Source organism: Hemitrygon akajei, chromosome 22, assembly GCF_048418815.1.
Source record: "Hemitrygon akajei chromosome 22, sHemAka1.3, whole genome shotgun sequence".
NCBI classification, from domain to species: Eukaryota; Metazoa; Chordata; class Chondrichthyes; order Myliobatiformes; family Dasyatidae; genus Hemitrygon; species Hemitrygon akajei.
Window position 1 is genome coordinate 67,371,234 of NC_133145.1, and position 13,513 is coordinate 67,384,746.

Sequence of the window (13,513 nt, forward strand, 5' to 3'; positions counted from 1 at the left end):
TCTTAGCAGCCTTTTCTAAATAACACCTCTTCATTTGCCACCTTTCAGTCTTCCAGTACCTCACCCATAGCTAAACATGAAGACCTACCAAGGCCCATGCAGTTTCCAAAACGTTCTTGAATACACTTGGTCAGGACAATGGGATTTACCCACCTTAATAAAAATTAACTTTATTTGTTACTTTTATATCGAAACACATAATTAAAAGTGTTGTTTGTGTCAATGACCACAGTCTGAGGATGTGCTGGGGGTAACCCACAAGTGTCACCACACTTCTGGCACCAACGTAGCATGCCCATAACTTACTAACCTGTACAGCTTTGAAACATGGGAGGAAAACCCAGGGGTCATGGTGGGAATGTTCAAACTTCTTACAGACAGCAGCAGAAGTATGCTTTAAGATCATCAGCACCCCCTCTTTCATAATATGCTTATTCATTTCCCCTAATCCCTTAGTTTCCATGTCCCTCTCCATAGTAAATACAGGTGAGAAATATTCATTTAAGAATTGGCTCACTTCTGCAGGTCTTCCCTTCCCCTTCTCTCTCCACCTTCCTCTTTACCCTTTCACCACATTATCCCTCCCTTCTATTATTTGGATTAGAAAGGCCAAAAAGAGCCACAAAGTGCCCTTGGTGAGCAGGGTCAAGGAGAATCCCAAGGCATCTGATTGAGGTGTGCAAGGAGATAAGAGGCATTGATTGAGTGGACAGCCAGAAATTTTTTCCCCAGGGCAGAAATGGCTAAGAGAGGGGGCATAATTTTAAGATGATTGAGTAAGGTATAAGGGTGGGGAATATCAGAAGTAGGTTTTTAAGAGAGTGGGGTATATGGAATGTGCTGTCAGGGATGGTGGTACAGGTAGATTCATTAGAAACATTTAAGAAACTCTTTGGATGATAGAAAAATTGGGGGGGGGGGGGGAACCAGGTAGGAGGAAAGGGTTAGATTGACTTTAGAGTAGTTTAAAAATTCCGCACATCATGGGCCAAAGGGCCACATCTTGTATTTAATGGAGATCCACAATAAAACAGCTAACAGGAGGAGAAGGTGGCTCCTAAAGCATCATCACGTTCAAAGATATCACGTTCAGTCAGAAGAACCAAGAAAATGCTCTATCCCAGCATCCTCCTGAGATGTCCGTAATGTTCACGCAAGGGTTGAAGATAGCAAGCATCGACCATCTCTAACGAGTGCATTGAACCTCATATCCCTGACAAACAGACATGAACCCCTCTCCTGCGTGCCCGCTCCATCCCTGATCTTCACACCAGCAAACAAACCACTTTCTCTCACTTACAGAGAGAGACACTGTCCTCACACAAGCATCTACATCCGATCAGTGAGTGCAGGCTCAATCCAACAGGCAGTGTTCACTCTTCTCCAACTGTTGCATTTTTGCAATTTCCAAGTTTTCACTCACTCTTTCCTGCGTTGGCTCTCTGTACCCCGCATTAGGTTCCTCATTCCATCATTCATTTCTTCCCCAGGGCCACAGTGAGACAGTAGATGAGGCCAGTCGGCCCAACTTGCCCACCCTGATCGAACTGCCTTCCTGAGCCAGTACCATTTGCCACTAACCCCTAAACCTTTCCCGTCCATCTGTCCAAATATCACTTAAATGTTAATTTGTAATTCCCCCTTCCGCTCCCTTTTCTCTCTCTCCATCTTTCTCTACACCTCCCTCCATTTATTTCTCTCTGCTCGCCCCTCTTCTTCTCCCTTCCCAACCGGTCTTTTTCCCTCTGCACATTCCTCTCGCCTCGATCTTTCTCACTATCTCTATCCCGCTCCCTCTCTCCCACATGTCCCCCTCCGTTTTCTCTGACAGGATGGGTCAGTGTTGAAAGCACTGGTACTCACTGCAGCGATCCGTTGCTGTGTTTCCTGCCCAGCCTGGCCAGTCTCCGCTTGGGCGAGGTGATCAGCAAGCCTACGGGAATGTTGAGGCTGTGCCGGGACAGGCTGGTGTTGCGCTCCCCGGCCAACATCGCGCCGCTCAGTGCCTGCCCACACGGCCGCTCATTGCCTGACAGCGACACCACTCTTGCCCTCCGCACCGCAAACTTCACTCACTCCGGACTGCGGTAGGCGAGGCGACTGACCGGGAGCAGCTGGCTGGCGACAGGGAGGGCTCAGAGCGAACTTCGCTGTCCCGTTATCCTGAGGCCGGTAGTCGGGGGACAGAGACACCGTGTGGCCGCAGCCGATCACCTGCCGCACTGAGAGAGAGAGAGAGACGGTGAGACGGAGCAGGGGTAGAGAGAAGAGATAAGGAAAGGAGGAAAGAAAGAGGATAGAACGAACGAGAGAAAGAGAGAGAGAAGCGCCAAAGCTAACCAGGGACGGAGAAGGAGAGAGAGAAGTAGAAGAAAGAAAGGTTGAGGGAAAGCTGGGTCAGAGTGACAGAGAACAGGGCAGAGGAGAGTTAACCCAGGTTACTAGGAGAGAGAAAAGGAGAAAGGGGGGAGGGGGAGAAGGGAAGAGGGGATGGGAGGGAGGAGGAGGGAAGAGGGAGAGCGGGGAGTGAGAGGGGAGAGAGAAGGAGGAAGAGAGGGTGGAGGGAGGAGGCGAGATGGGGAGGGAGATGGAGGGAGATGGGGAGGAAGGGAGGGGAGGGAGATGGGGAGGAAGGGGGAGGAGGGGAGAGGGGGACGGATATGGGGTGAGAGGGGGAGGGAAGGGGAACGAAAGGAGAGGGGACGGATGGGGAGGAAAAGGGGAGTGGGGTGAGAGGGGTGAGGGAGAAGTGGGGAGGAAAGGGGAGAGGGGACAGAGAAGAGGTAGGGGAGGGGGTGAAAGGGAGGGGGAGGGAGGGGAGGGCAGAGTGAGAGCAGTTGAGGTGGAGGTTGGAAGGGAGGGGAATGGGGAGGGAGAGCGAGGAGAGGGGAAGAGGGAGGCAGGGAGCGGGGAGGGAGAAGGGTGAGTAACAATGGGGAGGGAGAAAGGGAGTAAGAATGGGGAGGGAGGGAGAGGGGAGAGTGAGAGAGACAGGGACAGTGCTAATTCAGCACAGAGCGTGAAGGTGAGAGCAGGCAGAGACCGACCATGAGACAAACCTCACTGTGCTGAAGTGGAAAGAACTGAAGATACTCAGCAGGGCCGGCAGCATCTAGAGAGAGGGAGGGATAGACAGATAGAGAGAGAGGAAGAGATGGGGAGGAGGGGGAGAGAGAGGGGTGGGAGACAGTGAGAGGGGGGTAGAATCAAAATATGGAGTCACAACAGAGAGAGATGGAGGTGAGATTGTAAATGGACACAACGCTGATTGTATTATGTCCATTGCTTCATCCTTCTATCTGCCACACTACTACATAGGGCTCCATCTACCCGCCAGAACAGCTTAAACCTTCCCAAGTGGCATAAGCAAATCCCCCACAAGAATATTGGTCTCCCTCCAGTTTGCAGCGCATCTCCCCTGTACAGATCACCTCTGCCCCAGCAGAAATCACAATGGCCTAAGAAGCTGAAGCCTTGTGGCCTGCACCAGTCCCCATCCTCCCACTCCTCTCTTCACTGGCATTTGGAACAGGGATGAATCCAGAGATTACAACTCTACAGGTCCTGCTTTTTAACCTCTGTCCTAACTCCCATTTAGAACTGAGATAAGAAAAAAATGTCTTCACTAGTAGTTGTGAATCTTTGGAATTCCTCTACCACAACCAGAGACTGAGTGATGTCTGATACTATGGGATCCAAGACTGCACTTGTACAGTTCCGTGCCGTGTGGGGAGAGTGCTGAAAATGGCATTGGGGTTAAAGATCAGCTGCCAATTCACATGTGTCAGAGCAGGCTCAAAGGGCTGACTGGTACACTCCCATTGCTGTTCTTCTTTAAACTTTCAGGATGCCTTCCATAATGTTTTAGAGGATGCCGAGATTTACCAGGATTATGCCTGGATAAGGGAACATGTTTTACGAGGCTCAATTGAGTGAATTTGGGCTTTTCTCTCTGGGACAAAGGAGCATGAGAAGTGAATTGATATAAGTGTACAAGATGATAAGAGACACAGAGAATGGACAGCCAGTGCATTTATCCCAGGATGGAAATGGTTAATATGAAGGGGAATAAGTTTGAAGTGACTGCTAGAAAGTATAAGGGGAATGTCAGAGGTAATTTTTTTTTACACAGAGAGTGGTGGTGGTAGAGGCAGGTACATTAGGGGGTGCTTAATAATCTCTTATATAGGCACATGGATGATAGAAAAATGGAGGGCTATGTGGGAGGGAAGGGTTAGATTGATCTTAGGATAAATTAAAGAGTTGGCACAACATCATGGGCCAAAGGGCCTGTGCTGTGCTGTACTATGTAACATGCTACACCAGGCGATTAAGCAAAATTAAGAGCATATGGGATGAGGGATGAAATACTGTTGTGATGGGCTTCACTAAAATCAGGCTGGTAGCAGTGCCCTACTGACATAAATAGCTCAAACTATAGATAAGCTTTTGAACATATTGTGGGGGTGGGGAAATTAGAAGCGAAAGAAAATAGGACAAAGAAATAGAACAGCAAATATTACAAATTTTCTTATGGGACAATATGAAGTTAAATCTGTGACAGGCTTAAGAATAAACCTGAGACAGAAAGAAGGTAACCTTGTGTTTTTGACCCTGCCTGGAACCCACTGCCTGCACCTTACTTCCACCCTCTCTCCCTGGTTAATGTCTGGAGTTGATCCACAAATGGATGACCTTGGTGCCCTAATTAACACCAAGCTTACAGTCTAACCATTCCAGACATCCCCATTGTTACAAACACATCCACTATCTCTGTAGTCAGTTCTTAAAGAGACTAAAGATGCAGCTTCTCCAGTGCAGCAATCCGAGCCCTTTAAGCTTGCATACTGGCAGAGCCAACTTTAATTTCACAACCACTAATCCTTTCAGTGTTTCCCCTAAAGTGAAAGCAATTATTAAATATATATTTGATGCCTCAACCATTTCTTTACTTCCCTTTCTAACTTCATTTACTATTGCCCCCATGGGAACCACATTCATCAGGGAATTCCCCACCCTTTCACAAAAGTGCAACAGCTCGATCTTGTTTTGCTAATTCACTATAACCCACAATCTTAATTTTTCCAAAATATTATACTAAACATTATATCATACGAATCCTTTTTCCTTTTTCTATTACTTCACCAATCCTCAGGTATCCACACAGAAGACTTTTAATCTGGCCTCAACCTCCTGTGTTAGCCAGAATACAGAGAAAAGTGCTGGGGCAGATTACAGCCCTTCTCTCAGTGAGGAAGAATCGGGCTGTCCTGATAACACTCCTGTCAACATTTCAGACTGATCCAAACAGAAACACATCGTCTCTAATCGCAGGGTCACTGGGTGGTGATGGGGAGCAGATTACCTCAGATCTCCCCCACTCCTCCACCCCACAGGGTCACTGGGTGGTGATGGGGAGCAGATTACCTCAGATCTCCCCCACTCCTCCACCCCACAGGGTCACTGGGTGGTGATGGGGAGCAGATTACCTCAGATCTCCCCCACTCCTCCACCCCACAGGGTCACTGGGTGGTGATGGGGAGCAGACTACCTCAGATCTCCCCCACTCCTCCACCCCACAGGGTCACTGGGTGGTGATGGGGAGCAGATTACCTCAGATCTCCCCCACTCCTCCACCCCACAGGGTCACTGGGTGGTGATGGGGAGCAGATTACCTCAGATCTCCCCCACCCCACAGGGTCACTGGGTGGTGATGGGGAACAGATTACCTCAGATCTCCTCCACCCCACAGGGTTACTGGGTGGTAATGGGAAGCAGACACCCCAGCAAATCTCCCCCACCCTTCCACTCCCAGGTGGTGATGGGGAGGAGGAACCTTGTCCGATTCCCCCCTCCCTCCCTCCAGTCCGGGGGTCACTGGGCAGTGGTGGAGAATGGGCCTTGTCCCTGCATCGTGTCGGGTGTTTGAGCAAGGCCTCGGCCTACCCCTGACCCCAGAGGTTTCGACTATCTGCATCCAGAAACATTCACTCCCGTTCCCCCCGTCAGCACCGGGAACAGCGGTGCGTGAAGACTGCCGATTGCTCGGCCTTATTCGCACGGCAAACGCCCCTCACCAGCGCCCACATGCCCAGGCCAGGCTCGGCGGAGCAAGAGGCGACCCCCGCGGCTCTCACCCCCACCCCGGGCTCGGTGTCCCGGCGCCGCCTCTGTCCCGACAGAGGCACTGCAGGCGCAGCTCCGGCCGAAGCCCGGCAGCCCGGGATGGGTCGAGGGATGAAGGCAAATTGTTTCCGCAGTGACTGTGGAGGTGGACTCTGTTGCAGTGTCTGATAAGAGAGCTGGAATGTCCCTGACCATTCGGCCCACTACACGGAATATGTCGAATCATGGTGCACATTGCTGAGATTGCCTTTTTATTTCAGCTTTTGTTTAATTACATGGATATTACTTCCCAGCACCCTCTCAAGTCAGTCAAGATGTCTCAGAGCTGCAGCTGAAGATTCTCAAGAGGGAGGGTGAGCTGCCAGAGATCATGGTGCACACTGGCCCCAGTGACATAGATAGAAAGGGGAAGAGGTCTTTCACAGTGTGTAAAGGGAGTTAGGGGAAAGGTTGATGAGCAGGACCTTCAAGGTTGTAATCGCTGGAATACTCCCAGTGCCACGTGCTAGTCAGGGCAGGAGTAGGATGATAGTACAGATGAGTGGGTGGCTGAGGAACTGGTGTTGGGGGGGGGGGGGGGCAAGGTTTCCGATTTCTGGATTATTGGGATCTCTTCTAGGGAATGTATGACTGGTAAAAAAAGGGATGGGTTACTCATGAACCCAAGGGAGACCAATATCCTTGTAGACAGGTTTGCTAGAGCTTTTGGGGAGGGTCTAAACTAATTTGGTAGGGGAATGGGAATGGAGTGATAGGGCTTGGGATGGGGTAATTGGTATGCAAGTCAATGCATTGTGTAGTGAGACTGTAAGGAAGGACAGGGAGGTAACTGGGCAAAATTGCAGTCAAAGAGATGTTGAAGTGGAAGCAAAATTGAAAAGGTGATACAGTACTGAAGGTGTTATATTTGAATGAACACAATATACAGAATAAGGTAGATGATCTTGTAGCATAGTTATTGGCATGTATATGGATTGTAGCTGGGGGCTTAACATCAAGGGTACACATTATATCGAAAGGATAGGTGGGTAGGCAGAGGGGGTGGGGTAGTTCTGTTGGAAAAAATGAAATCAAACCCTTAGAAAGAGATGACAAAGTATCAGAAGAAGTAGAATCCTTGCGGGTAGAGTTAGAAAACACTAAGGGTAACAAGATCCTGATACAGGTTACAAAACAGTAGCTAGTATGTGGGATATAAATTACAATGAGAAATGAAAACGTCATGTAATAATGTTATGATAGTGATGGGGGATTTCAATATGCAGGTAGATTGGGAAAATCAGGTTGTTGCTGGATCCCAAGAGTGGGAATTTGTAGAATGCCCCCCAAAGTAGCTTTTTAGAGCAGCTTGTAGTTGAGCCCACTCGTGGAAAGGCAATTCTGTTTTGGGTGTTGTGTAATGAACCAGATTTGATTAGGGAGCTTAAGGTAAAGGAGGCCTTAGGAGACAGTGGACATCGAATTCCTGCAGTTTGAGAGGAAGAAGATAAAGTCAAAAGTATCAATATTACAGTGGAGTAAAGGGAATTACAGAGACATGAGAGAGATGCTGGCCAAGGATAATTTGAAGGGGACATTATCCGGGGAGATAGCAGAGCAGCAATGGCTGGAGTTTCTGGGCAATTCAGAAGGCACAGTATAGCTACATTCCAAAGATGAAGAAATATTCAAAAGGGAGGATGAGGCAACTATGGCATTGACAAAGAGAGCATAAAAGGAAACAAGAGAGCGTATGGTATAGCAAAATTAGAGGGAAGTTAGAAGCCAAGCTGTATCGGCCCTTGCCCTTCCTTGGACAACATCGGTGTCGTGGAGAGAGGAGACCTGTTGCATGGGCAACTGCTGGTCTTCCATACAATCTTGCCCAGGCCTGCGCCCTGGAAACCATTCCAGGCACAGATCCATGGTCTTGCGAGACTAATGGATGCCACCAGAGGATAAGGAAGATTTTAACAATCTACAGAAGGCAACTAAAAAGCCATTAAGGAGAGAAAAGATGAAATAGGAAGATAAGATAGCCAATAGTATAAAAGAGGTTATCAAAAGTTGAAAAGTTTGAGTCCATTATTAAGGATGAAATAGATGAAATAGTGGCATATCTAGATAGCAGTGATAGGATTGGGCCAAGCCAGCATGGATTTACCAAGGGTAAATCATGCTTGACTAATCTGTTGGAGTTTTTCGAGGATGTAACCAGGAAGTTAGATGGGGGAGATCCAGTGGATGTAGTGTACCTCGATCTTCAGAAGGCATTTGATAAGGTCCCACATAGAAGATTGGTGGGTAAAATCAAAGCTCAGGGCATCGGGGGGAAGGCATTGACATGGATAGAAAACTGGTTGGCAGATAGAAAGCAAAGGGTAGCGGTGAATAGGTGTTTCTCAGCATGGCAGGTGGTGACTAGTGGGGTCCCAATACAGGGCTTGGTATTGGGACCACAGCTGTTTACCATTTACGTTAACGATTTGGATGAAGGCATAGAAAATAACATCAGCAAATTTGCTGATGATACTAAGCTGGGTGGCAGTGTGACATGTGATGAGGATGTTAGGAGAATTCAGGGTGACTTGGATAGGCTGGGTGAGTGGGCAGATACTTGGCAGATGGCATTTAATGTGAATAAGTGTGAGGTTATCCACTTTGGGAGTAAGAACAGGAAGGCAGATTATTATCTGAACGGTGTAGAGTTGGGTAAGGGAGAAATACAAAGAGATCTCGGAGTCCTTGTTCATCAGTCACTGAAGGTGAATGAGCAAGTGCAGCAGGCAGTGAAGAAGGCTAATGGAATGTTGGCCTTTATTACAAAGGGAATTGAGTACAAGAGCAAGGAAATCCTCTTGCATTTGTACAGAGCCCTGGAGTATTGTGTACAGTTTTGGTCTCCAGGGTTAAGGAAGGACATCCTGGCTGTAGAGGAAGTGCAGCGTAGATTCACGAGGTTAATTCCTGGGATGTCTGGACTGTCTTACGCAGAGAGGTTAGAGAGACTGGGCTTGTACACACTGGATTTAAGGAGATTGAGAGGGGATCTGATTGAAACATATAAGATTATTAAGGGATTGGACAAGATAGAGGCAGGAAATATGTTCCAGATGCTGGGAGAGTCCAGTACCAGAGGGCATGGTTTGAGAATAAGGGGTAGTCATTTAGGACAGAGTAAAGGAAAAACTTCTTCTCCCAGAGAGTTGTGGGGGTCTGGAATGCACTGCCTCGGAAGGTAGTGGAGGCCAATTCTCTGGATGCTTTCAAGAAGGAGCTAGATAGGTATCTTATTGATAGGGGAATCAAGGGATATGGGGACAAGGCAGGAACTGGGTATTGATAGTAATTGATCAGCCATGATCTCAAAATGGTGGTGCAGGCTCGAAGGGCCAAATGGTCTACTTCTGCACCTATTGTCTATAGTCTATTGTCTATTCTCTAAAAGTTTTTTTTTTCCAGATATATAAAGAGTTAAAGAGGTGAAGCTGATGGACCCCTTTGTAAGTCTGGTAAATCTATGGACCCCATTGTCAGTCTGGTGAAGCCTATGGACCCCCTTGTCAGTCTGGTGAAGCTTATAGACCCCTTTGTCAGTCTGGTAAAGGGCCCCTTTGTCAATCTAGTGAAGCCTATGGCCCCTTGTTAGTCTGGTAAATTTATAGACCCCTTTGTCGGTCTAGTGAAGCCTGTAGACCCCTTTGTCAGTCTGGTGAAGCCAATAGACCCCTTTGTCAGTCTGGTGAAGCCTATGGACCCCTTTGTCAGTCTGGTAAATTTATAGACCCCTTTGTCAGTCTGGTGAAGCCAATGGACCCCTTTGTCAGTCTGGTGAAGCCTATGGACCCCTTTGTCAGTCTGGTGAATCCTATGGACCCCTTTGTCAGTCTAGTGAAGCCTGTAGACCCCTTTGTCAGTCTGGTGAAGCCAATAGACCCCTTTGTCAGTCTGGTGAAGCCTATGGACCCCTTTGTCAGTCTGGTGAAGCCAATGGACCCCTTTGTCAGTCCGGTGAAGCTTATAGACCCCTTTGTCAGTCTGGTGAAGCCAATGGACCCCTTTGTCAGTCTGGTGAAGCCTGTAGACCCCTTTGTCAGTCTGGTGAAGCCAATAGACCCCTTTGTCAGTCCGGTGAAGCCTATAGACCCCTTTGTCAGTCCGGTGAAGCTTATAGACCCCTTTGTCAGTCTGGTGAAGCCTATAGACCCCTTTGTCAGTCTGGTGAAGCCTATAGACCCCTTTGTCAATCTGGTGAAGCTTATAGACCCCTTTGTCAGTCTGGTGAAGCCAATAGACCCCTTTGTCAGTCTGGTGAAGCTTATAGACCCCTTTGTCAGTCTGGTGAAGCCAATGGACCCCTTTGTCAGTCTGGTGAAGCTTATTGACCCCTTTGTCAGTCTGGTGAAGCCTATAGACCCCTTTGTCAGTCCGGTGAAGCCTATAGACCCCTTTGTCAGTCTGGTGAAGCTTATAGACCCCTTTGTCAGTCTGGTGAAGCCAATGGACCCCTTTGTCAGTCTGGTGAAGCCTATAGACCCCTTTGTCAGTCCGGTGAAGCTTATAGACCCCTTTGTCAGTCTGGTGAAGCTTATAGACCCCTTTGTCGGTCTGGTGAAGCCAATAGACCCCTTTGTCGGTCTGGTGAAGCCAATAGACCCCTTTGTCAATCTGGTGAAGCCTATAGACCCCTTTGTCAGTCTGGTGAAGCCAATGGACCCCTTTGTCAGTCTGGTGAAGCCTATAGACCCCTTTGTCAGTCCGGCGAACCTTATGGACTCTTCTTAGATTAATGTATTTGAATATATGAAATACAATACATAGTATTATAAAATAAACCAATTATAGTGAAATACATTTATCAAAATATTAATAATATATATTTGTGATATAGTAATATATGTGCTTCTTTATTGACACATTAAATAACAAGAATATGCATTCAAAAATATGCATGTTAAAATTGAATATTTTTTTAAAGGGCATATCAGTGTCAAGGCAGTAGTTGCTTCAAACATTAAACTGTGGGGTGGTCTTTGACATAACAACACACTTGTCATGTTGGAAATCCAATTGATTTTGATTTTTTGTTTTAATGGTTTAAAGTGTTAAAAATCCTGTTTCACAAAGATATGTTGCTGCAAATGGAATTAAAGCTTCCATACCTCGCTTGGGATGAACTTCTCTAAAGGAACATCGGAAATCTCCAAGGCTTGTTGAGTTAAACTCCAGTTGTAGGAAGTTTGTTGTCCTGAGATCAATAAGTTTAACTTTGGCTGGATCAACATCTTCAATACAGTTTACATCAAGAAGAAAAGGACTGCAGATCCTTGGTTCAACTTTAATGTCATCAAAATGAAAATAACTCTTGAAAGAGATCTGGTGTTTCCAGGTGTTCACAGATGTTTCTCTTCAAAGAAATTGTCAGCAAAATTTGTATCTCAATTCCATCTTGGTAAAAAGTTTGCAAAGCTGTCAACCTTCTTATGTACCCCTGGGGTTCATTTTTTCTGTGGACTGTCACTTTAAAACGCTGGGAGAATGAGACTGACTTTTAGACACTGTTTGAGCTGCCCCAGAGAGAGAGAGAGGTGGAGTTATTTGATGGACAATCAATGTTATAGTTTTTCTGCAGCTTGTTTTGAATATACAAGGACACACAGAGATGCAGCTTAGAGTCAAGATGGATTCGGTCAATAAAAGACACCAGTGAGTCGGTTGCTGGTTTAAGCTTTCAGTAGCCCAAAAGGGGTGCATTGGGATTGATCCTGAGTATTGATAAATGACTCTCACAAGTTTGCTGCAACTAGAAGAAGTTTGCAGAGAAGAGAAGAGAAGAAACCTAGTGAGAAAGAGATCACTGTTTGGATTCTCAGTAGTCCATTAGGGTGAGTTTGTTTCCATTCAGCTACAAAAGTGTGATTGTCACTTAGTTAATCCACAGGAGTGGGTTCTCTGGTGAGGGGAAAACCTTTGTGAATACCACGTGTGTGTTTGCCCTTTATCTGGGTGTAGTAGTTCACTGAAGAAAGGCACCCCTGTGGCAAGTCACTGTAGGAGTTATTTTGTATGTCGTGGAACTGGATAAGTGGCTATCACGTTGTGTGTGATTGGGGTAACCTTCTGGAATCTACCGGTGTGTCTGCCCTTGCCTGGGTGGTGGTTCCCTGGAAGATGGTCCCCTTTGTGATAAGCTACTGTTGGTAATAATCCATACGTGGATTCTGTTTGAGTATCCTGTGGCCACCACTTTGAGATGTCCCGTAGCTGAATTCCGGCAAGGTACCACTTGTATTGAAAGGATATTCGTTGAAGATCACTGATGGTGATATTTCATGTGTGGAGTAGAACTACTTCGGAGATAAAACCTACTGCTATTATTTTGTATTGCTGTCGTGGAATCTGTGGAATAGCGACGTAATTGCCTTCTCACAACATTCGCCTTTGAATTACAAACATCTCACTTCAATTTTGTGGATTGAACTGAATTTTCTTACATACCATTGTAAGACTGTATCATTTACCACTTAAGCTTGAAGAAGTTTGGGGACTTCATTTTTACACCTATATATGCACAACACTGTTAACTCTTGATTCACCTGGTTTAAGTTCCTATATGACGTAGTTACTAATAAAGTAGTGTTTTGTTAACAGCAAAACCAGACTCCAGGTGTGTTCTATTGCTGCTGATACTTTTACAGGGTTGTGTGTACGTAACAACCTCTACTCTCTTCTTCCATATCAGCAGCTTAGCCAAAAAAGTTTGTAATTTTTCAGTAGCATCCATTATGGTGACTTTAGGACGTTGAATTGAAAGATTTATTTTGTTCACATGGTTAAAAATATCTACCTGGTAAACCAAACCATGAATACAACCCATTTTTAAAAAATTGTTCCAAGAGTAGGTTCTGTCCTTAGTTCGAACAAGCACTTCAATACTTGTTCTCTTGAAACCCAGCGAACTTCCTTGTGCTAGGGAAGCACTTCATATTCTGCACACATTTCTTGACAAGGTCTTTTAAAATGTGATTATTCAGAAAACTGCTTTTAATAAAGATGTTGACTTTTATAGCTGTTGACAAAACTTCCTTCAGGGTTGTTGGAAGAGTGTTGGTCACCAGTGCATGTCTGTGTAAAGACAGTGAGTGACAACGATGTGAGGAGCTTCCTTTTTCTCTAAAGTGGCAAAACCAGATGTAGCACCAAGATTGCAGGAATTCCATCTGTGCCAAAGTATGAAGTTTTTCTTTCCAGTCAAAGTTTTATTTGGCATAAAAACTTTTTACCTTTTCCAAAACGGACTCACAAAATAAGAATTTTTTTTGGTGGCATCACAATGAGCATAACGAACAAAAACAAGGAGTTGACTACATTGAGAGATGTCTGTAATTTCATCCAGTTGTATACTGAA

The 13,513-nt window shown here is 46.2% G+C and overlaps 1 protein-coding gene across 2 annotated transcripts in view; it reads right to left on the reverse strand.

Annotated features, from left to right (window-relative positions):
* Positions 1 to 13,467, reverse strand: part of radil2a (Ras association and DIL domains 2a) — a 118,654-nt gene extending 105,187 nt beyond the window's left edge. Inside the window, exons 1-2 of one of the 2 annotated variants that reach the window (XM_073026535.1) lie at positions 11,268 to 13,467; positions 1,864 to 2,222 (exon numbers count right to left, since the gene is read on the reverse strand). In XM_073026535.1, coding sequence (XP_072882636.1) covers positions 1,864 to 1,991 — 128 coding nt within the window. In that variant the 5' untranslated portion in view covers positions 1,992 to 2,222; positions 11,268 to 13,467. Of the gene's footprint in view, positions 1 to 1,863; positions 2,223 to 6,077; positions 6,168 to 11,267 lie in introns of those variants that run through there. The other variant, XM_073026533.1, reaches the window with a different exon arrangement.
* Between the last annotated feature and the right edge of the window lie 46 nt (positions 13,468 to 13,513).